The sequence below is a fragment of the Chanodichthys erythropterus genome, chromosome 12 (assembly GCF_024489055.1).
Source record: "Chanodichthys erythropterus isolate Z2021 chromosome 12, ASM2448905v1, whole genome shotgun sequence".
In the NCBI taxonomy this organism is placed as follows: Eukaryota; Metazoa; Chordata; class Actinopteri; order Cypriniformes; family Xenocyprididae; genus Chanodichthys; species Chanodichthys erythropterus.
In genome coordinates, this window is record NC_090232.1 from 18,561,971 (window position 1) to 18,584,077 (window position 22,107).

The 22,107-nt window shown below is 35.0% G+C and overlaps 2 protein-coding genes across 6 annotated transcripts; one reads left to right on the top strand and one right to left on the bottom strand.

Annotated features, from left to right (window-relative positions):
• The first annotated feature begins 153 nt into the window (after positions 1-153).
• Positions 154-6,701, top strand: primpol (primase and polymerase (DNA-directed)). 4 transcript variants are annotated; one of them, XM_067403026.1, is made up of 14 exons: positions 154-267; positions 690-968; positions 1,059-1,153; positions 1,318-1,456; positions 3,256-3,403; positions 3,531-3,582; positions 3,779-3,915; positions 4,834-4,996; positions 5,126-5,220; positions 5,495-5,581; positions 5,725-5,833; positions 5,928-6,010; positions 6,253-6,299; positions 6,404-6,701. In XM_067403026.1, exons 2-14 carry the CDS (start codon positions 786-788, stop codon positions 6,626-6,628), a joined length of 1,563 nt encoding a protein of 520 aa, XP_067259127.1. In that variant the 5' UTR covers positions 154-267; positions 690-785; the 3' UTR covers positions 6,629-6,701. The 4 variants fall into 4 exon arrangements, with proteins under 4 accessions (XP_067259127.1, XP_067259131.1, XP_067259129.1 ...); XM_067403030.1 differs by having other exon boundaries at positions 4,834-4,921; XM_067403028.1 differs by having other exon boundaries at positions 170-267; positions 742-968.
• A 1,984-nt stretch (positions 6,702-8,685) lies between these two features.
• Positions 8,686-21,388, bottom strand: adamtsl7 (ADAMTS-like 7). 2 transcript variants are annotated; one of them, XM_067404738.1, is made up of 12 exons: positions 21,315-21,388; positions 20,397-20,580; positions 19,226-19,401; positions 18,744-18,855; positions 17,075-17,242; positions 16,486-16,615; positions 14,003-14,216; positions 12,878-13,051; positions 12,630-12,806; positions 11,237-11,416; positions 11,009-11,153; positions 8,686-9,634 (listed from the first exon to the last, which is right to left on the bottom strand). In XM_067404738.1, exons 1-12 carry the CDS (start codon positions 21,342-21,344, stop codon positions 9,495-9,497), a joined length of 1,830 nt encoding a protein of 609 aa, XP_067260839.1. In that variant the 5' UTR covers positions 21,345-21,388; the 3' UTR covers positions 8,686-9,494. The 2 variants fall into 2 exon arrangements, 1 of the variants encoding a protein (XP_067260839.1); XR_010896745.1 differs by lacking the exon at positions 8,686-9,634 and having other exon boundaries at positions 11,022-11,153; positions 12,652-12,806.
• Positions 21,389-22,107: the final 719 nt, after the last annotated feature.

The following is a 22,107-nucleotide window of genomic DNA, read 5'->3' on the forward strand; positions in this document are numbered from 1 at the left end:
TAAATATCTAAAAAGATAATAATAAAATAATTAGACAAAAAGACAAAATAACGTCTAATAACGATGAGGCGTGTCAATTTTTAATATTCATGATTCAAACCAGTTCCGTTTCGCGCTCGGTAAATCCAGCGCATGCGCAACGCTTCGTTCTGTGACGCACACAGTTACGCGCGTTCCTCAAAAACTTCTGTGCTCAGATAGAGGAAATGCTTCAGAATGTAAATACGTAAAAACAAAATAACAAAGGACTATAACGCAAGAATTCAAGTAAGCGACCAAGATAGGTGCACTAATTTCTGTATAATGTAGCGTTCATATATATGTTTTATTACCTGTGACTCGCTGTATGCAGTCTGTGTCTCTCTGTTCGATGTTCTCTGAATTTGTTGTAACGTTACAGCTTTTCTTCTCAATACCTTTTTTCTGTCTGCCTGTTTATTCATTAATGCATTGGTGACACATTGTGTGGCTGCCATAAAACATTTACATCAACAAAACTAGTAATATTTAATTTTTCTGTTTCTCTGTCTATTTAGGATTGGAAAATTGACAACTTTATTGATAGTTAATAATTTAACCATTCATATAACAGCCCGATAATGAATCCCAGTATTACAGAAATCTATTAAGATCTGCTGTATCAGAAGTCTTCACTGTGCATTTGTTGTTTGACTCTTATCTGCTCACAGGTGACTTCAGTTTTCCTTACCCCATTACTGTCCTCTGATGATCACATTACAGAGCATGAGTGAGATTTAATCATACCCCAGTGTTTTGAGGCAAGAATGACAGGAGGAAAATGGCAGGAGAGGCTGAAGTCTGTGGAGCAAAGAGCCTCATCCTTTCAGTCTTCTCCTCTGTGCTGTCCATACAAGCCACGTCTGTCCCGGCCATGGCAGCCCTCGTCTGTCTGGAGACTCTTCCCACGCCAGAATGCAGCCATCGCCTTCATTCAGCAAATAAAACAGGTATAGACATAAGCTGCTAGATACCTGTTTTAAGTCAAGTATATCATCAACTGTTTTTAAAATGTTTGTCTCTTATTGTTTCTTTGTCAGGACGTGCACATATTTTCACTTGAGAAAGAAGGCAGTGATGCTGGACAGAGGATTTTCCTAGTGACCAGCTACAGTGAACTTTGGCATTATTACAGGTAATGTTGACATCTATAATGATAAATAAATGTTTGGGAAGTTACTCCTATAAAGTAATCTGCTACGGATTAGTTACTTTACGCATTACTAATTTAATTTCACTTCACTTTTAATAAATTTTACATGCACTTAGAATCATTGTTGTAAGTGAATGTCTCTTCAGCACTCACAGACAGTCTCTGATGCACTGCTATGAGGTCATTCTGGAAGGGGCCGTCTGCAAACTCTACTTTGACTTAGAGTTTCACAAAGCCTCTAACACACACCTGGATGGCAAGATGATGGTGGCAAAACTAATTCAGGTAAATAAATACACTACCAAATTTGGGGGTCAGTAAGATCTTTTTTTTTTTTTTTTTTTTTTAATGAAATTTGTTCTTTTATTCAGCAAAGACACATTAAATTAATTTTTAAAAAGTTTGTTAATGTTAATTCCAACATTTATTCAACATTTGCTAATACATTTTTAAAATTAAAAGTTATATTTGTTAACATTAGTTAATGCACTGTGAACTTTTTCACTAACATGTATTTGTATTTTTTCACTAACATTTGAAAAAGATTATTAAATATTGAAAAAAATATATTTCTCCCTGTTAGTTTATGTTAGTTCATACATTAAAGGTGCTAAAGGGGATGTTTTGTTTTATACATGTTTGCAATATTACTTGAAACTGTCTTTACTAACTGATAAAAGACTATTTATTAGGTGCACTGAAAGGAATAAAATTAATATACATCATCTGTGCACGAGGTAGGGCTTTAAAAACATCAGTCAATCGTTTACGCGATGATTGGCCCTCTGGCTTGTCAACCACTACTGTGACGTTCCACTCCACAGGCACCGCATGCAATGTTTTTGTCAGGAGACAGGAGTAACAACTGCAGATTATGAGTTACCTGCGGTGAGTCCGACATAATGAATCCACTAACATGACACAGCGAATGCCGGTGGTAAACACTCGTGTTCCGATACTCGTGCACGAGTTTTGGGAGGCGTTCCCTCGAAATTCTCATGGATGCGCTCATTTCAAAAACTCAGTAACAGTCTTTGGTTTCTCAGTCGACGAAAAGATCTTCTTTAGCACCTTTAACTAATGTTAACTAATGCTGTAAAGTACTACCATGTTTATAATGTAACAAAAGATTTCTGTTTAAAAATGCATGCAAAATAAATGCATTTTAAACATTTTTGATAAAATTAAAAAAATGTTAGAATTGCCAAAAATTCTTGTAAAAGGTATAAAGTTTCCTCAAAAACATTGATAATAAAAAGAAATATTTCTTGAGCACCAAATCAGCATATTACAATGATTTCTGAAGGATCATGTGACACTGAAGACTGGAGTAATGATGCTGAAAATTCAGCTTTGCCATTACAGGAATAAATTACATTTTAAAATATATTAAAATAGAAAACAACTTTTTAAACTTGTAATAATACTTCACAATATTATGGTTTCTACTGTATTTATGATCAAATATATGAAGCCTTGGTGAGCTCAAAAAAAAAAAACTTTTTTCAAAAAAAAAAAAAAAAATCTTTCTGGTGCCCCTAAACTTATGAAAAGTAGTGTGGTGATTTGTCTGTTTCAGTTTTAAAGGGTTAGTTCACCTATAAATGAAAATAATGTCATTTATTACTCATGTCGTTCTACACTCGTAAGACCTTCATTCATCTTCAGAACACAAATTAAGATATTGTTGATGAAATCCGATGGCTCAGTGAGGCCTTCATGCCATTCAAACTCTCAAGGTCCATAAAGGTACTAAAAACATTTGAAACAATTCATGTGAGTTCAGTGGTTCTATCTTAATATTATAAAGGGACAAGAATGTTTTTTTGTGGGCCAAAAAAAAAATATGGACCTTGAGAGTTTGAATGGCATTGCTGTCTATGGAGGCCTCACTGAGCCATCGGATTTCAACAACATCTTAATTTGTGTTCCGAAGATGAATGAAGGTTTTATGGGTGTGGAATGACATGAGGGTGAGTAATAAATAACATTTCCATTTTTGGGTGAACTAACCCTTTAAAATGGACATCCAAAACTATGGTTTTCATAACTAGACATGTACTTTTCTTAATATGGTATAACAGTATGTGTGTGAGAAGCTAGAGGAGGTTTATGGACTACACTGCTCTGCAAAAGACGTCCTTAATCTAGACTCCAGCACGTCTGAGAAGTTTAGTCGCCATCTTATCTTCATGCTTCCCAGTGCTGCATTCAAAGACAACTCCCATGTAGGTGAGTCATTGTCATCATCATGTGCTTTGAGCGACTCTTTTGAGTGACACTATTGGTGGTTAATGCAGATATATATCGACATTTGTCACAATCTGTGTGACAGTGATCTTTGTGTGTGTGTTTGCAGGGCGATTTATTCATGATATCCTACATCCTGCTATAAACAGCCTTCAGAAAAGGTGAGTGATGACAAACATCTGAAGGGCTGTGATCAAACTCATTGTTTAGAACTGATTTCTTATTTGCCCCTCTTGTTTTCTGTAAAAAAAAAAAAAAAACTCCTCCTGTTTCTTACAGCCTAATTTTTGATGTTGCAATGTTAATACATCATTCTGTTTCTGTTATAATGCCATATTGGTTTGATTTGGTTTAAAGCAATCCAGAGGCACCAAGAGAGAACAGAGATGATGTGGATGGTTCTCAGGTCAAGAGAAGAAAGTACGAAGAGAAGGATCTTGGCTTTCTAGTAGTCAAGAGCAAAAATGGGCAGGAACAACTTTTTGTTGACCTGGGTAAGAAGAACTAATAGTTGGTTCTTTAGTTTACAAAGTCTTGAAAACATTGTTTCGATTACACACAGGACTCAGTCAGAGAGGAATGCTGTACACTGCAACTTAAATGGTCTCTTGTGAAAAAGATGTACACTTTAGCATACTTTTAACGTTGTTGTGAAATCAAATTTACCCTATTTACATTGTTAGCACACGTTACTAGTCTTGTGTTGAACAATTAATCCGTGCAAGTTAATACACAAAAAAATGTGTTTTTCGTAGTGATCTTTAATAAAAATCTGAAAATTTGCTTCTGCTCTGGAATGGCGTTCCTTCTCTGACATCAGTTTGGCGGCTTGGGTTAAATATCCTTAACCACTCTCCTCCAATCGTCAGTCTGCTATGAGCGAGGGATGAAGAGGAGGTGCACTAAAATAAAACACTGCCCTCTATTTAATATTCCCTTTCACTTTGGGAATGAATACGTCACAACACTGAAGTAAAGTTGGTTGCGTCTTCTGGTTCACTGGGACTTCAAAAAGAGATGGAAATAATATACTTTAAAAGGATAAAAACTAAATGTAATGTTTTCAGACACTTAAAGGGATAGTTTACCTACAATAAAAAATTTTTCATTATTTACTCACCCTCAAGTTGCTCCAAACCTGTATGAATTTTTCTTCTTCTGAGCACAAAGGAGTTAGTCAACACATCAATACAGCTTTATAGTACTTTAAAGTAAAACTTTTAATTTGACATGATTACAAAGTGTATTTATTATATTATCAGCAAGTACAGCTTTTAAGAAAATATACTTTTAAGATTTAAAGTACACAAGTGTATATTCAAAACGTTTAAGCACACTTCTTTTTACGAGAGTTAAGGTAAAGGACAAAAAAGTTATCCCTGATGTTAATACCATGCTCTCCTCTTTTGAAGGCGTCTACACCAAGAACAGGAACTTTCGTCTCTACAAGTCCTCCAAACTGGGAAAGAATGCAGCCTTCAGTGTGGCAGAAGACAACAAGTTTGTCCCAATGGCCTCCAAGCACACCACAAAAGAAGAACGCATATTTCTAGCTTCTTTAATCACCAACATCAGGTTATTTACGTGTAAAAATGTTGTGTAAACATGTTGTCCATGCTATGGTGGAGCCAGCGTTTTTGTGATCTTATTTTTGTGTCTCTCTCACTTTCACACACACTAACGCACATTTCTGTTTTGCTCCAGTTTCACAGGACAGAAGATTTTGATGTATGATATGCCACAGAAGAATACAGCAGGATCTCTGTGTTCAACCCTGCAGAGAGAGTCACACAGCTCGGGTGAGAAATACAAGTTAACATCACCAAGTGTGTTCAGTGAATTTTTTTCAAAATTAACCATCTCAGGTCAGTGCTGCAATGTGGTTTGCTTAAAATTTACATTAAATACAGTATATAATGTGCATTTATATATATGAAATTGAACATTTGCCAGCCCTGTGGCTGTTGGGTGAAAAAAAAGTTAAGCTGAATGCCTTGAATGTCATGCTTTACTGTTCACACCACTGACCAGTCACTACAATTAGAGACTTCTCACTCCGCCCTCTCCGTTTAGATCTGTTGGGTGTACAGAAGCCGTCTCCTTTTAAAGAGGTGGATGAATTTGTGCTGACACTCGTGTTCAAGGAGGGCATTCAAGGAAGTAAGCAGGAGAAAAAAAAATCTGTTTTGTAGTTCGGTATACTTTCATTTATATTAAATTTCTGTCATTATCTACTCACCATCATGTTGCTCAGCATTTTTTTCCCCACAAAAGCAACTGAAGGTCACATTTAACCCAAACAGGTATCAGGAGATGGAACTACTTTGCATCTGAACAGCTGCTGGTGTATGACATTGAGAAATTCCGCTGGTGCCACAATGTGAAGCGCTTCCACAAGAGCAACAACATCATGTGAGTCTCTATCACTGTGACTTGCATTGCTTTACATTCTCTGTTTTATGGTTTGCAATAAATTACAAATGCTCTTTATTCTTCTTTTTGGTAGAATTGTGGTGGATCTCAAAGAAGAAGTGTGGTATCAGAAATGCCTTGACCCTGAGTGCAGGAGACAGAACTACAGATCCTCCAGTACGCTTCATAGAGGAATAAATAGATATTGTTCCCAGATGTGTTATTAACTAAAACTATTAAAATCATTTTAGATAATTAAAAAAAAAAAACTAAAAATAAAAATATGGAAATTTTAATTAATATTATAATAGCATATAAATAATTCTAAAATAAGATGTGGCAAGATATGGAAAGTTTGTGGGCAATGACGTTGCATTTAAATGGGTTTGTTTGTAATATGGTGGCATTTCTATATTCAGGCTTCCCACTGCCTCAGGAGGTCTGCATGAGCCACCTACTGATGGAGGTCAGTCAGGATTCACCTGTGTACACATTTTATCCAATGTAGGATTATGTAAATTACTGAGTACATGTTTGTGTGTTGACTTGTATACCTTTCTATATCTAAAGGATGAAGAGGATCAGGCATATTTAACGGATGAACTGGGGAACATTGAGCTTGCAAAGAGCCCTGTACCCATGACTGCTTCAGCAGCTCCCCTGTCTGAGAACACTGAGGATTGGGGAGAGTGGCCTGATGACCCTGCTTATCTAGAAGCTTTGCAGGAAGTAGAAAGGGCCACTGAAGAGGTACCTGATGAGCTTCTGCTCCAGGCAGTGACTGAGTGTGAATGATGCCAGTATGACCTGAAAGACGCAACTATTAACTTACTATAGTGCAATACATTTCTTTCTTTTTTCTGTAAAATATGTGCTTAAATTCTGTTTCCTTATTAAATGTTCAATATAAAGTTAATTCATTTCCATTATTATTGTAGATGACTTGGCTTGGGTTATTACAACTGTAACTGAACTACATATTTTATTTACACAGATAGATATGTCAACATGCACCTTTTACTGCAAACTAATGTCAAAACAAAACAAGAGAAATATAATTTAATCTTTGAGCATAAATTGTTTTAAAACATCTAATTGTACAATAAATGATAAATATACACACTTATAGCACTGAGAAATAATGCAATACAAAAAAAAAAAACATTGGTCAAGATTCTGACACAAAAACATCTGCATTTGACACCTTTGACTCCTTTCAAGATCCTCAAAAGGGACATATTTGATGCGCTTTATATTTAAAAAAAAAAAATCATATTTAAAGTTGATTTACCTGTGAAGAATAATTGTCTTAAATATTTTGCCAAATTTCAACCTGCAGTGACAAGGTAATGCACATTTTCAACCGCTTTTGATTGAAGAAAACTAAGTTAAAACTCTGCAACTGATAATCCATAAAAGCAACAAGTGGGCATAAATGACAAAAATTATTGTGACAAGTTAAATGGATGGAAACATTTAACAAATATAAATATTTAAGTTCTTTAATGTTATGGTACAAAAATACTGCTTTTGGTTACTTTTCTGATTTATAGAATCATTTTTAGGATAAAGATTGAGGAAAATTCTTGTAAGTAAAACAAAACAGATAAATTTTATTAAGTCAGATATATTAAAGTAATATACATTAGTTAAAATACAGTATACAGAAGTGTCCTTTTTCCTCTTGCTCTCTGATATTCCACAAGAGGGCAGCATGTGTCTATTCAGGACAGGGCAGAAATGCTTTATGTTGCTGTATAAATATAAATATGAAAACCTGAGGAGGTGGTCTTCCCCAGAGCCTTGGTTCTTTCTAAGCATAAGGGATTTGTTCCTTTCTCTATAAAGCTGAACTAGAACAATATGTATCATGAAAGGCTATACACAAACTAATTGAATTTAACCTGAAATTAGTAGGGTGGACGAGTGTTCTACAAACATCTTTTTATTCACTGTTCTGTGATTACGATTGTACATATGACTACAGTTACAGTGTGAAAATGTTTTACATATACAAAAAAATAGAAAGCTTTTTAAATTCAATCAAATTTCGCTAGAAGGAAAAATTGTAACTGTACAATAAGGTCCCATTAGTTAATGTGATTACAAAAAAAAAAAAACAGCAATAAGCAATTCATTTGTTACAGTATTTATGTTCTTTGATTTGATTAATTTAATAAGAATAACGGATATTCAACACTTAATTTTAGTAAATGTTGAAATCAACATTAAGATTAAGAAATGCTTTAGATTATCATTGTTATTATATAGTATGTTATTTTTTTGTTAGTTCAACTAATATAGTTAACTAGTGATAACAAATGGAACCTTTTTGTCTTATTACCAGAAAAAAATTGTCTGATGGGATTTTGATCTTAATTTTTTTTTTTTTTTCAGTTTTCATGAAATGTATGAGTCAGATTTTCATGAGTCATATTTGTCAAGCATGTTTTTTTTTATTGCACGAATGAATACTATGAATATTACAAGAATGGCTTATTAATATCAATATTGTCACTAGAAATTTTTTAGTTATTTTGAAATATGGCACTTTGATGTTTTCCCATATTGTTATTGAGTTAATAACAATAATAACTTTTAATTTATAAAGGACTTTATTATCTAACAAGGGAATAGGGGTTCTTTCTATTCCCACAGTATGAACACCACTGTGAATATACAGCATTTTCAGAACATTTTATGTTCTTCTTTGTCCCTTTAGTTTTGTACCCCTTATAGCCAAAAGAATGTCTCACAGAAGGAACACATGTCTTTATTTTACAATTCACTTTCATCATCAGTGAAAGTTTTCATCAACACTGTGAGAGGGACATTCTACAGCATGTGTGCATTTCTGGCTAGTCTTTTCTGCTTGTACTGAAGGAACCTCTTAAAGGGGTCGCATCAGGACAAATTACATTATCTTTGATCTTTTGGGAAAAAAAAAAAAAAAATCAAAACCTCCAGTCCAAAAAAGACAATCTTTCAAAATTCAGCAAACAACAAGCACTGTTTCATTTCAAATACAAAAGAGGCTGTTCACATAGAAGTCTTAAATGTAAAGTAGTTAAAAACAGGCCTTTTAAAGTCTGCATGAAATGAAAATTCACCCAGTCTTATAATGCATGTTATAAAACTAATTGTAAACAACTCGTCGGTGCACGTTTCAATTTTAAAAAATGTTTTGACCTCGTAATGTTTAATCAGAGTCTCATAACTCGATCTTCTGGTGAAAACCGTAGACTTCTCCAATCATTTAATCTGCTTAAACCCCACCTCAGGATGTATTATGTATAGGCTTCATACAGAATCTTTAGAAGCTATTAGTCATCAATTAATATTGAAATATGAAGATTAATTTTGAAATCTTTCACTGTTAATTTTTAGACATTACTGAACATGATGAAGAGGCTCAGAAGTTTTTATTTGCAATAAATATTCAGTTGCTCATGGAGCATTCTCATTTTGTGTTTTAAAAAAGAAGGGCAGTGAATGTATACTTAAAGTCTTTTGACGTAAAAGACAGAGGTGATGAACAGTGATGTCATCTCAGGGTCAGATCCAGCTGAAAGCAGGTGGGCCATGGTGTCATGATGAGACAAGGACATCATAATTCAAGGAAAGGAGAGCACTGATGTCACATCCCAAGAAGGCGACGGGATCACCTGATTCTATGCAGTGTGTCTCTCTGAATGACCCGAGAGCATGATGCACAACATGTGGTGCGATAGTATGAGTACACACACAAATGAGCCTGGACCACCACCACACAGTTATAGTACATATCTCTGCAGGACTCATCTACAGAGACAGACACAAAGAGAAACATCTTAAAGGTACAGTTCACCCAAAAATTAAAGTTCTGTCATCATGATCATTCCTAACCTATATGTTTTTTTTTTTTTCTCCCATTAAGTACAACATAATTTACACTGTAATTTTCTGTAATTTTTGAGTTATAGACATTTATATTTATGAGCACATAAAAATGACCCACACCCAACTTTGATGCATTTTTTGCCACTTGAAAATTTGGTTGTTATCATAATGGCAACGACCTATGTTTCCGATTTTCCTACTTTGGTACGAAGGTTTCGGATATTGATTTTGATATTCACGAAAGTTGTTTAAAAGCTAAATCACAACGTTGCACAAAAACCATAAGGCGAAACCTAGCATGTTTGGTATAGTTGGACTCTGCAAGGACTCAGGAATCTAAGGAGATGAACATAAGTCAACAAAATCCAAAGTTATAAGCATGTGAATATTTGATTTAACCACTAGGTGGCGCTGGCTCGAAAATTCCCAGGCTCCTTAATGGCATCATGTGGATGATCCATAACTAGTTTTGTAACAATATGCTAATGCAGAGGTCTCCTAACTCAGTCCTGGAGGGCCGCTGTTCTGCAAAGTTTAGCTCCAACTCCAATTAAACACACCTGAACCAGCTAATCAAGGTCTCACTACGCATACAAGAAACTTTTAAGCAGGTGTGTTGGAGCTGGTTGGAGATAAACTCTGCAGGACAGCGGCCCTCCAGGACCGAGTTTGGAGGCCTCTGTGCCAATGCATTCATATAATACAGCATTTTACTACAAAATTCAAAATGGCCATATGGAAAAATTGACATGCTGCCCTGAATCTAACAAGATCACTTTCATGATTTTTGGTCAAACCATTCATAAGTTATAAGCAAAAATGGCCATTTTTCGCATTTCCGGACCAGTAGGTGGCGCTGTGCTGAAACACAGCATGTAGCCTGAGGTCATGCTTGTGATGACATAAACCAAGTTTGGTCTGAATACCATAAAGCATCTATTTTCGCAAACACTACGTAAAATTTGTTTGCACGTTATTTGACGAAGTTAGTTAGACGAATCAACTTGAATTCCGTAACTTTTGTCACCATGGTCTTAAGATAAAGTGTTTCAATTTCTGTGAAAATCCGACAAACCAACTACGAGTTCAAAATTCAAAATGGCGGAAAAATGTTTATGACGGAAAATGACGGCATGGGGGCAATCATATTATCATGAGCCAATAATTTTCTAGCCCTTATGGTTCAAAAGTTATTAGCACAAACGTGAGTGCAACTTTGGACAGTTGGTGACGGCACTAAAGGGATTGAGTTAGAGACACCAAAATAAAGCAAGTGACAGCTGAAGAAAATCATACCAATCTGTGGTGTGCAGGTGTGTGTGTTACACTTCTCTTGATTTGCAGGTTCAAGGGCAGGATCACAGTCATGGCTTGTGGTTTGATCATCTCGCAAACAATGTACCTCCCTCACTCGAAAGCCTCCCTCGCAAGAACGAGAACACTGAAGTAGTTAAAAATATTCTTGGTAAATAAGTTGATTGAAACAGCTTGGTTGAAGCTGCACTGTGTGTGAGAGGAACTAACCGAGCTCCACTCTGTCATGTACCACTGCGCACCACAACTCTTCAAATAGCAGGTCTGTCCACTCAGAGGACGGGGCAGATGAGAGCAGCGGTCATCTGAGGTGACTTGTAATTGGCCGTTGTTTTGGACAACACAGACCACACCTCGACTTTGGGTACCATTGCCACATTCAGATGAGCACTGACACACATACACACAAATAAGCAAACAGGTTTTAGTATTTGATCAGGGTTTTTTTTTTTGTTTTGTTTTTTGTGAATCAAAAACATACGCTAGAAAATCAAAGCCAAATATCTAACGAAATTGTGTTCCAAATTTAAAATCACAAAAATTGAGGTTCCTGTGAGCTCTGATTAGGTGCTATGCCAAAAATAGCCACAGAGTGTAACTCATACTTCACTGAATTTTTTTGATGCGTTCTCCTGTAGCAAATTAAAACATTTCTGTCACAATATCACTTCTATATGGAAGCCAGTTTCCGCCACTAAATAAAAAAATATAAACAGTAATTGCGACTTTGTCTCAGAATTCTGACTTTTTTTTCTCACAATTGCGAGTTATAAAGTCAGAATTCTGAGATAAAAACTCGTAATTGCCTGATATAAAGTCACAATTCTGACTTTAACAATTTTTTTCTCACAATTCTGACTTTTTTTCTCACAATTGTTAGATTGAAACTCACAATTGTGTGAAACATTTTTCTCGCAATTCTGACTTTTTTTCTTTCAATAGCGAGTTTATATCTCAGAATTGTGACTTTATAACTCGCAATTGTGAGAAAAAAAGTCAGAATTCTGAGATAAAAAGTCACAATTACTGTTTTTATTTTTTTTATTTAGTGGCGGAAACGGGCTTCCATACTTCTATCACAAAACAGTCATCAAATATGGAACCTTGACTCTCAGATCTTTCCAACCATATGTGATTTGTCAAGATTAGAAATAGATTTGAATATAAAATAGTGCAGTCAATTTTGTAAAATGTGAAACATGACACCTCCCACTAGGGGGAGGAGCCCACTAAAAGGATTTAAAGAACCATTTCCATGGTAACGCAATATCCAATTTCAAAATTGTTTACACAGGATGAATTTTGAATGATATCTAATTTATGATGATTACTAAAATATTTGACAGAAAAAAAGCAATTAAAAAACACTAGCATAGGCCTGACAGATTGGTGACAACAGGTTATTAACTTTTATATTTTTAGTTTTCATTTTATTTTTAGTTCACATTTTAGTAATTTTTTTATGTGCTTTTATCATTTTTTCATTGTTTTTTGTTTTACTTCTATATAGCTTTAATTTTATTTCAGTTTTAGCTTTAGTAATTTTAGTACTTCAACTAAACTTTCAGTTAGTTGACTGTTCTGCATGTGCGCGTCCATGCACCTGTCCCCACGCTCCTGTGTACCATTCCAGTCGCTGTGTGCAGGGGCCAAGGTCACACGGCATGAGTTCGCCGGGTTTATCCTCCTCATCGCAGTTGTCCAGTGGCAGTGAGTTTGTCTGACTCATCATACACACCACTGACCGGCTGCGACTTCCTTCCGCACAGTCTGCAGAACACTGAACAGAGACATAAACAGTGGTTTTAGAAGTGCTATTGAAATACTGAAGAAAAGTGCACGATTTCTCACCCTCTCACTCCAGAGAGAATAGAACCAGCTGCTGGCACACACTCCTTTGTCACAGTTCTGCAGGTCCTGTGGGCGAAGGGCCATGTTGCATTCTTCATCAGAAACGATGTCACCCAGGTTATCCACACACACCACTTCTCTTCTGCGCTGACCTACTCCGCATGGCACCGAGCACTGAGAGAGAGAGAGAGAAGTTTTTTCTGAACACTTTGTATTGATGGCTACTGACCTCAAAAGACCATAATCTGGTAAATATGTACGCCCTAATATATCATATATTGTGCAGGTTATCATAAGAAAATATAGTGTAAATAATAATCTTGTTGAAATCAGTGTTGAAAACAGTTGTGCTGTGTAATATTTTTGTGTACACCTTGATTTTTTTGATGAATAGAAAGTTCAAAAGTTGTAAAAGTTTTTATTGTCACTTTTGATTAATTTAGAAGATCCTTGCTGAATAAAAGTAATTATTTCATTTAAAAAAACAGAGAAAAAATTAAGAGGGGGAAAAAATACTTACTGACCCCAAACTTTTAAACTGTAGTGTTTACAGTTACAGTTATTACCTTGTTATAAATAATAATAAAATATAATAAAATAAATCACATCGCTTATTTAAATTTAGGTTGTTTAAATTAAATAAATCATGAGCAGTGTTATTTAGTATAATTTATTTACTATTATAGTATTTATTAATATTTTGAATTATTTTTATATTGTAGTTTCAGTACTTGAGTTTAGTTTAGTTTTAGTACTTTAACTTACTTTTTTTTTCAGTGAGCTGCCAAAGCAACATTTCTAATTTTCATTCAAGTTTTTCAAGTTTAAATATTTTATTTTAACTTTATTTTACTTAATACAATTATTTTATATTTTGTACTTTTTATATTATGTATTTTTTTTTTCCTAATTAGGTGGTTATGGGGCAAACTGAAACCTCTTTATTCAAGCCAATATTCCGATATGTTATAGATGTGTCATCTTAATTCCAGATGATGTCATGAAACATAATTATGAGTATTAGTTTAACCTCTGTCTCCTTTCTTCTTGCTTCAAGTACTTAAGTACTTAAGAAACTGGCACATCTTACCCCACTCTCCCCTGCTCACAGACACATTCACAAACCTCTGTCCAATCTGAGCGGATCTGCCACTCACTGCAGATCTTGAGTTGGCATACAGTGGTCGTCTCTGGCATTTCTGTGTTATCGCAGTGGCTGGTCGCCACGACGACTGTGCTATTGCCATGGTGTCCCTGCGTCTGCTGGCAAATCACCTGACGATACTGGAAACCTGGACCACAGGTCTTACTGCACTCAGACCACTCCCCCACATCCCAACTACAAACACACACACACACACACACATACACACTTGTATATGTGGTTTACGGGGACTCTCTATAGACGTAATAGGTTTTTATACTGTACAAACTGTATATTCTATCCCCCTACACTAACCCTACCCCGAAACCTAACCATCACACAAACATTTTTGCATTTTTTGAATTGTTTTTTAATCCATTTGGTTTACGGAAGAGGAAGTGTCCTCATAAACCATGTTTACATTGTAATAGCCATGTCATTATATACATTTGTCTCCTCATAAACCATGTATACAAGAACACACACACGCAAACTGACTGAAGGACAACTGCTTGGTTTCATCCACATGTGCTTCTCATTTGCATCATTTGAAAATCAAGTCCAAATGCCCATATGGACGATTTTTTGATGTTCCAAGATTTGCAGGCATTTAGGACTGCTTGTCATTTGTTGTGTTCAAATCTACTCTGACAAAAAAGAAGTTTATTCAAATGTGCTATTGGTATACTTCTTTTAAAACTAAAAATAAGCATATTTTAAGTGTGCTTTTTCATACAAAAATTATACATAAGTATACTTGGCTTATACTGACAAGTATACAGAGAAGTTTAAGTACATTTGTCATATACTACTTCATAATGAAAACTATGATTAAGTATTCTAAGTATGCCTGACAAGTAGTTGTGACAATACTATGAAAAGTACTTGATTATAATCTGTAGTCTGTTATGTGATATTTAAAGTTAATAGGCTATATTTTAAGTATATTAAATTGCAACTCCATCATTAAAAAATTACAAATATATTTAAATACACAACATACAAGTTTCAATAGAAATAACGTAAATTACATTAAAGTATGTTTGTCACTTGTCAGTACATATGACAGTATGCTTTAACCATCTTTCAAAGTAATTATGAAATTACATTAAGATGCACTTAAGTTGTGCTTAAGTGAGTCAAAAGGCACTCTAAAGTTTAATATAAATATCTACATTCATTAACATGAAGTTAAGAGTCTGAAAACATTAGGCCCTACATTCAGTTTGAACTTACTAGTTCACCCAGAAATGAAAATTTTGTCATTTATTACTTACCGTACCCTCATGTCATTCCACACCCGTAAGACCTTCGTAAATCTTCGGAACATAAATTAAGATAAAAGAAGATTTTACTTGAAATCCGATGGCTCCGTGAGGCATCCATAGGGAGCAATGACATTTAGTACCATAAAGTGCCATAAAGGTACTAAAAACATATTTAAATCGGTTCATGTGAGCACAGTGGTTCAATATTAATATTATAAAGCGACGAGAATATTTGGTGCGCCAAAAAAATAAATATAACGAATTATTTAGTGCAGACCTGCAAACTCCTCAGAGTAAAAAAGGTGACAGTGTCACGGGGGGTGGGGGGTGCGATTCACATAAATGACCCAAATGACCAAGAAAAAGGTGATTGTCAGCTAAAAGTGACAAGTTTGCAGGTCTGTAGTGATGGCCGATTTCAAAACACTGCTTCATGAAGAATCGGAGCATAAATGAATCAGCCAACAGCTGAAATCACGTGACTTTGGCGCTCCGAACAGCAGATTCGACACACTGATTCATTTACGATCCGATGCTTCCTGAAGCATTGTTTTGAAATCGGCCATCACTAAATAAGTCATTATTTTGTTTTTGGTTTTTTGGCGCACCAAAAATATTCTTGTCACTTTATAATATTAATATTGAACCACTGTACTCACATGAACTGATTTAAATATGTTTTTAGTACCTTTATGGATCTTGAGAACGGAAATGTCATTGCTCCCTATGGAGGCCGCACGGAGCCATCGGATTTCAACTAAATATCTTAATTTGTGTTCTGAAGATTAATGAATGTCTTACGGGTGTAGAACGACATGAGGGTAAGTAATAAATGGCAGAATGTTTGGGTAAACTAACCCTTTAAGTATAATTTTTTAAAGTAAAAGTAATGTAGTACCAACTCCATGTATAGTTTACAGCATTAGTTGTTGAGAGATTTTTTTTCCTTGAGAAAATATGTACTGTACCTGATACATATCCAAATTAATAGATATAGAATCACAAACTTGTAAATCGAAATCATTCAAAACATGACATTTGTTTCAATACCCAGCCCTAATACTTAAAGTGCAAAGATAAAAGAAAACTTACTAGAATAATTGAACTAACTTTAGTGCTGGTGTTTTTGGGTTGTTGTTTTTTTTTTCTAGATGATTTCAGACTTCTTTTGTCTGCAGTAAAAGATGTTCACTCACAAGGCTGGACAAGGCTGTGATTGACACTCTTCTACCTGGGGGCCAGAATGACTGGTGTAGCTACAGAGATCCCCCGGTACAGTAGTTTGAGTTGCCCTTTCCACACAGCTGAACAGAACTTGACGACTTCCTGATACACACACCAGACAAACAGATTAAACAGAGACAGACAGGACAGACAAAACATAACATTGTCTTACAAGTACAGTGTCTGCTTCTGGTAGAATACCAATCTATCTTGGTTTTATTTGCAGGCACAAAAGTATGGTTACTCTGGATTTGATTTAGGTTTTAAACAGCGAGGACATTATGAAACATCTGCAATGGCCTGGAATGCATGAATGTTGTGTGTGTGTGTGTGTGTGTGTGTGTGTCTGTGTCACTATATTCAAATTCAGAACATCATTCATTAGACAACACAACAATGTGTTTATATATCTCAAGGCCAAAAACATAGAAAATGTTCAATTTCTGTCTTACAATTATTCTAGGAATCTTTTAAAAGAGCACTTAGTTTAGCCAGACCAAATAAAATTACCGCAAATACACCGCAAATACACATTAATGTAAGGACTAATGACAAAACTACCTGTTCCACAGGTGGCACTGCAGGGCGTTGTTGTCATGGCAACCCAGCTGTACTGAGGAACTGGTTCAGGTGTTATAGGGTCCGTTGGAACTTGGTTAGGATGAGGGCTGCCCATTGAACTTTCACCGTCATTATTCTCAGGATCAGGAAATATTACGTGACTCTCTACTGGAGGATGAGAGAGACAGAGAGAGACAGAAGAGGTGAGAGATGGTTGCTTAACATTTTAAGAAGAAAATAAACAAGAACAAACTTAGACACTTTAAATTATTATTATTATTTAATACAGCTGAGCATATAAAATGCCCTTATTGCTTTGCAGATAAAAACTATCAATCATTGGTTTCTTAAAGGGTTAGTTCACCCAAAAATGAAATTTCTGTCATTAATTGTAAGACACCTGTAAGACCTTCGTTCATCTTCAGAACACACATTAAGATATTTTTTGTTGAAATCCAAGAGTTTTTTTATCCCCCATAGAAAGCAATGTAATTACAGTCATTCAAAATCCAGAAAGGTATTAAAGTCATTGTTAAAATAGTCCATGTGACTAGAGTGGCTCAACCTTAATGTTATGAATCAACGAGAATACTTTTTGTGCGCAAAAACAAAACAAAAATAATGACTTCATTCAACAATCTTTTCTCCTCGCTGTCAGTCTCTTACGCAGTTGATGCAGTGCAGAGCTCCTGTGTCAGCATCACACACATGCATCTTGCTGCTCATGTGAACCGCGTCAGCCAATACTGAGCTGGCGTTTGGACATAAACACGGAAGCTCTGCACTGCATCAACTGCGTAAGAGACTGAGGAGAAAAGATTGTTGAATGAAGTCGTTATTTTTGTTTTGTTTTTGCGCACAAAAAGTATTCTTGTTGCGTCATAACATTAAGATTGAACCACTGCAGTCACGTTGACTGTTTTAACAATGTCTTTACCTTTCTGGAATTTGAATGATGGTAATTACGTTGCTTTCTATAGGGGATAAAAACCAATTTTGATGATTGCATCAAAAATATCTTAATTTGTGTTCTGAAGATGAACGAAGGTCTTACGGGTGTGGAATGACATGAGGGTAATAAATGAGAGAAATTTCATTTTTGGGTGAACGAACCGTTTAACATCTTTTCAGTGGTTTAGTACGATGGTTATCTAAACAGCATGGAAACAGTTAAATTAATCTACAAACTTCTGATTTTTGGGGGGGGAATTTTGTTTTTTGATTATTAACTTCTTGAGTTTAAACTTGTGAATCAAAACTCTTTAGAAAACACTGTTCAAAAGTTTTGAGTCTTTGAGATTTTTAATGTTTTTAAAAATCTGTTTTGCTCACCCAGGCTGCATTTATTTGATCAAATATACAGTAAAAACAGTTATATGAAATATTATTACAATTTTCAGAAGACATTACTCTAGTCTTCAGTGTCACATGACATGATCCTTCAGAAATCATTCTAATATGCTGATTTGGTGCTCAAGAAACATTTCTTATTATTATCAATGTTGAAAACAGTTTATGAGAACAGCATTTATTTGAAATATATGTATTTTTTGTAACAATATAAAAGTCTTTACCCAAATCAAATTTTTGAACAGTAGTGCACTACTGTTACGCATTTGTGTGTGTATATATGTGTGTGTGTGCATTTGTATATTAAAGAAATACTTACCTAGAGGAAGTACACTAGAGTAAGAATAGGCATCTGAATAAGTGTCAGTGATGGGGTCTTTGGGTAGAATGTATTCATAATACACGGATGGATTGGGCTGTTGGTAAATCACCTGAAAAATATGGAGTTTAAAACTAAAAATCCAGTCTTACAAACTATTTATAGGGACCTAATCAGAAGCCCATGTTATCATACAACTATATACTTCCTAACTTTAAAAAAAAAAAAAATCTCACTGAATAATCCACAGAAAAACAGAAAAGGTACTGTTCATTTTCTGCAGAACATTATCAATTAAATTTTCTTTAACCCTAAAAAACAGCACAATGCAATGTGTAATACAAAACATGAGTAAAAATCTATACAGATGATTTTACAGACTTTTCTTAGAATGTAGATTGTCTGCCACACTAAGCCACTTTCTATATATATCTGTAATCAAGACAGTTTATTGATATCATACAGTAGGAGCGGTCTCTCACAAAGAGATGCAGCTCCTGATTGGTTGGTCCAGGAGCAGTGATGGATTCTCCCGCTCTGCTGCGTATCTCATTGGGCCGTTTGTATGTGAGCTGAGTACCCGCGGCATAGAAATGTCCAGGCCTGTCGATTACCCAGTCACCATTTATCACTGATTCACCAGTCGCTGTTCTGAGAGCTTGAAAAAAGAGAGAGGGGGAAACAAGATGATGGATGGAAGGACAACACATGGTTCCATACCACATATTAACCTTACTGGGAAAAACCAGGCCACACCAGCTGGCGTCTGGAATGTGGTAGCTGTTATTTTGCTGGTCCAATGTGACCATATAAAAAAAGAAACCATATAAAACCTTAAGATTTGGCACTTTGAAGAACATGGTACAAAATAGGCCCTGAAATGCATAATAATGGTCAGTTATTTACCTTCATGATGTATAAGTATTATAGGAGCTTTTTTTCCCTGTTCCATTTTATATGAGGTTTGCTACCTTACAACCAAAATTTGGGTTGCAGGGTCTACATAAAGTTTAAAAACATGATTTGTGTTGGGGTTTTTTCACCAGTAAACAAATATTCAAAATTGATTAAATTTTAACAGGGTTATTATTATTATTATTTATTTTTTTTGTCTAAATGAAGATGTTGATTTGTAATAATTGATAAACCAATTAAGTACACTACTGTTCAAAAATTTGGTGTTGGCAATATTTTATTTATTTTGAAGGAAATTAACACTTTTATTTGTGAAAGTAAATACATTTACAATGTAACAAAAATTTCTATTTCAAATAAATTAAACTTTCTAATCATCACTACAAATGCAGTCAATGCTAAAATTTAGTTTAACATTTTTTTTTAATATTTTTTATAAATATTCTCACCTTGCTGTTTTTTAATCTAACATATATTTCTCAGAACACATACACACACATGCACATGCACATGCACACACACACACACACACACACACACACACACACACACACACACACACACACACACACACACACACACACACACACACACACACACACACACACACACACACACACACACACACGAGTGTTTTATGTCTCAAATGCTTAATTAAAATTGCACCATGTTTGAGGAACATGCCATGATAATGAAGTAAATTAAAAACAAGATCAAGCAGGCATTCAGTTCTATTACCTAAGTAGTTCCTGGTCTTCTGTGTTTCCTGTATTTTGATTCGCTGAGCTCCAGAGGGGATATCTAGGATCTTGTGGTAGCCAACAGAGAGCACAGAAAGAAAGAGTGTCCCACTGAACAGCTCACATGAGCTCCCATCTCCTGCGCACACACCACATACATCCACCTGGAAACCCTCACAGCCCTGCATGATAACACACACACACACACACACACGATTCAGTCTTGAGTAATGACTCTTTCACCACACAGATGAAGACAGGGATTTCACCACTTCAAATGGCAGACTATCTGGGCAGATGTGTTTGCTTGAGATCTTATTAATAAAAAGATTAAAATCAAAATTGAACAGCTAAGATGATTCGATTTCAGAAAATTCATCAACATTGGCTGTCTTATCTGGCTAGAGTTAATCAAAAAAAGCAAACATGTAGCTCTTCAAAAGGGTACTGCTGTCTTTCACTCAAAATGCACTCATATTGAGCTGCATTTATGCCTGTATATTTTAAAAAGCATTCAATCATTTATAATTTATATGTAAATGACACTCAAAGCACATGATTGCATATTTCATGAACATTTCAAGTAACACTTTACAATAAGGTCTCATTACATTTGTTAATGCATTAAATAATGAGCAATACATTTTTTACAGTATTTATTCATCTTTGTCAATGTTATTTAATAAAAAATACATCTCTTTATTGTTTCAGCTCAGCTCCATTAAATAATATAAACATATACAATTTTTGTGTTTATTTTTCAATGTTATTTCAGGGCATCGGCCATCACTAGATATTGTTAAAAAGTTTTTTTTTTGTTTTTTTGTTCTTTTTTGGCACACAAAAAATATTCTTGTCGCTTTATAATATTAAGGTAGAACCACTGAACTCACTGTTTTAAATATGTTTTTAGTACCTTTATGGATCTTGAGAGAGGAAGTGTCATTGCTGTCTATGCAGGCCTCGCTGAGCCATCGGATTTAATCAAAAATATCTTAATTTGTGTTCCGAAGATGAATGAAGGTCTTATGGGAGGAGAAGGACATGAGGGTGAGTAATAAATGACATTATTTTTTATTTTTGGGTGAACTACCTTTAAACTAATGTAGTTAACTAGTGTTAACAAATAGAAACCTTATTGTAAATGTTACCCAATTTTAGTATACTGAACATGTAAACAAATATCAAATCCAATATTCACCCACGCTCTCAGATTAATGAAGATAAATACAGAGAGAGACAGTGAGGACAGTGATTGTTTGTGTTTGAGATTTATAGATTTGGAAACACTGCTACTATAATTGCAATGATTTACTGTAAACCACTTCCTAAAACTTTCAAAGTTGAAAGTTTAAGTACATTCAAAGCATCATCAATCCCTCTTAGTATAACACTACTATAATGAAAAACACACACACTTCATGGTCAGACAGGGGCCACATCATTTCATGATTCAAACTTACTCACACTACTACAAACCATCAAATGCGTAAACAACTGAGATTGATAAGGACTATGAAAACACACACCTTTTCTCCCAGTTTGTCAGACTAATAATAAGAAACAGGCTTAGTTTTAAGAATATCATACTAGACAGACTGGAAAAATTCTGCTTCCTAACACCAAAACACACACACTTTTGTTTTTCTATCATGGTGGGGACTTTCCAGTGACTTCTTTTGTTTTTATTTTGAGTTCATGATATTCCC

Bases quoted from the DNA above. Each gene is read 5' to 3' on its own strand.
- primpol (XM_067403026.1), top strand. From the start codon at position 786: ATGACAGGAGGAAAATGGCAGGAGAGGCTGAAGTCTGTGGAGCAAAGA. The intron at 5,582-5,724 runs GTAAGCAGGAGA...TAACCCAAACAG, and splicing joins CAAGGAGGGCATTCAAGGAA to GTATCAGGAGATGGAACTAC. The intron at 6,300-6,403 runs GTCAGTCAGGAT...CTATATCTAAAG, and splicing joins TGAGCCACCTACTGATGGAG to GATGAAGAGGATCAGGCATA.
- adamtsl7 (XM_067404738.1), bottom strand. From the start codon at position 21,344: ATGACACTTCCTCTCTCAAGATCCATAAAG. The intron at 14,217-16,485 runs GTGAGTGAACAT...GTGTGTTTGTAG, and splicing joins TCACAGCCTTGTCCAGCCTT to TTGGGATGTGGGGGAGTGGT. The intron at 11,417-12,629 runs GTGCATGGACGC...TATGTGTGTCAG, and splicing joins ACACAGGAGCGTGGGGACAG to TGCTCATCTGAATGTGGCAA.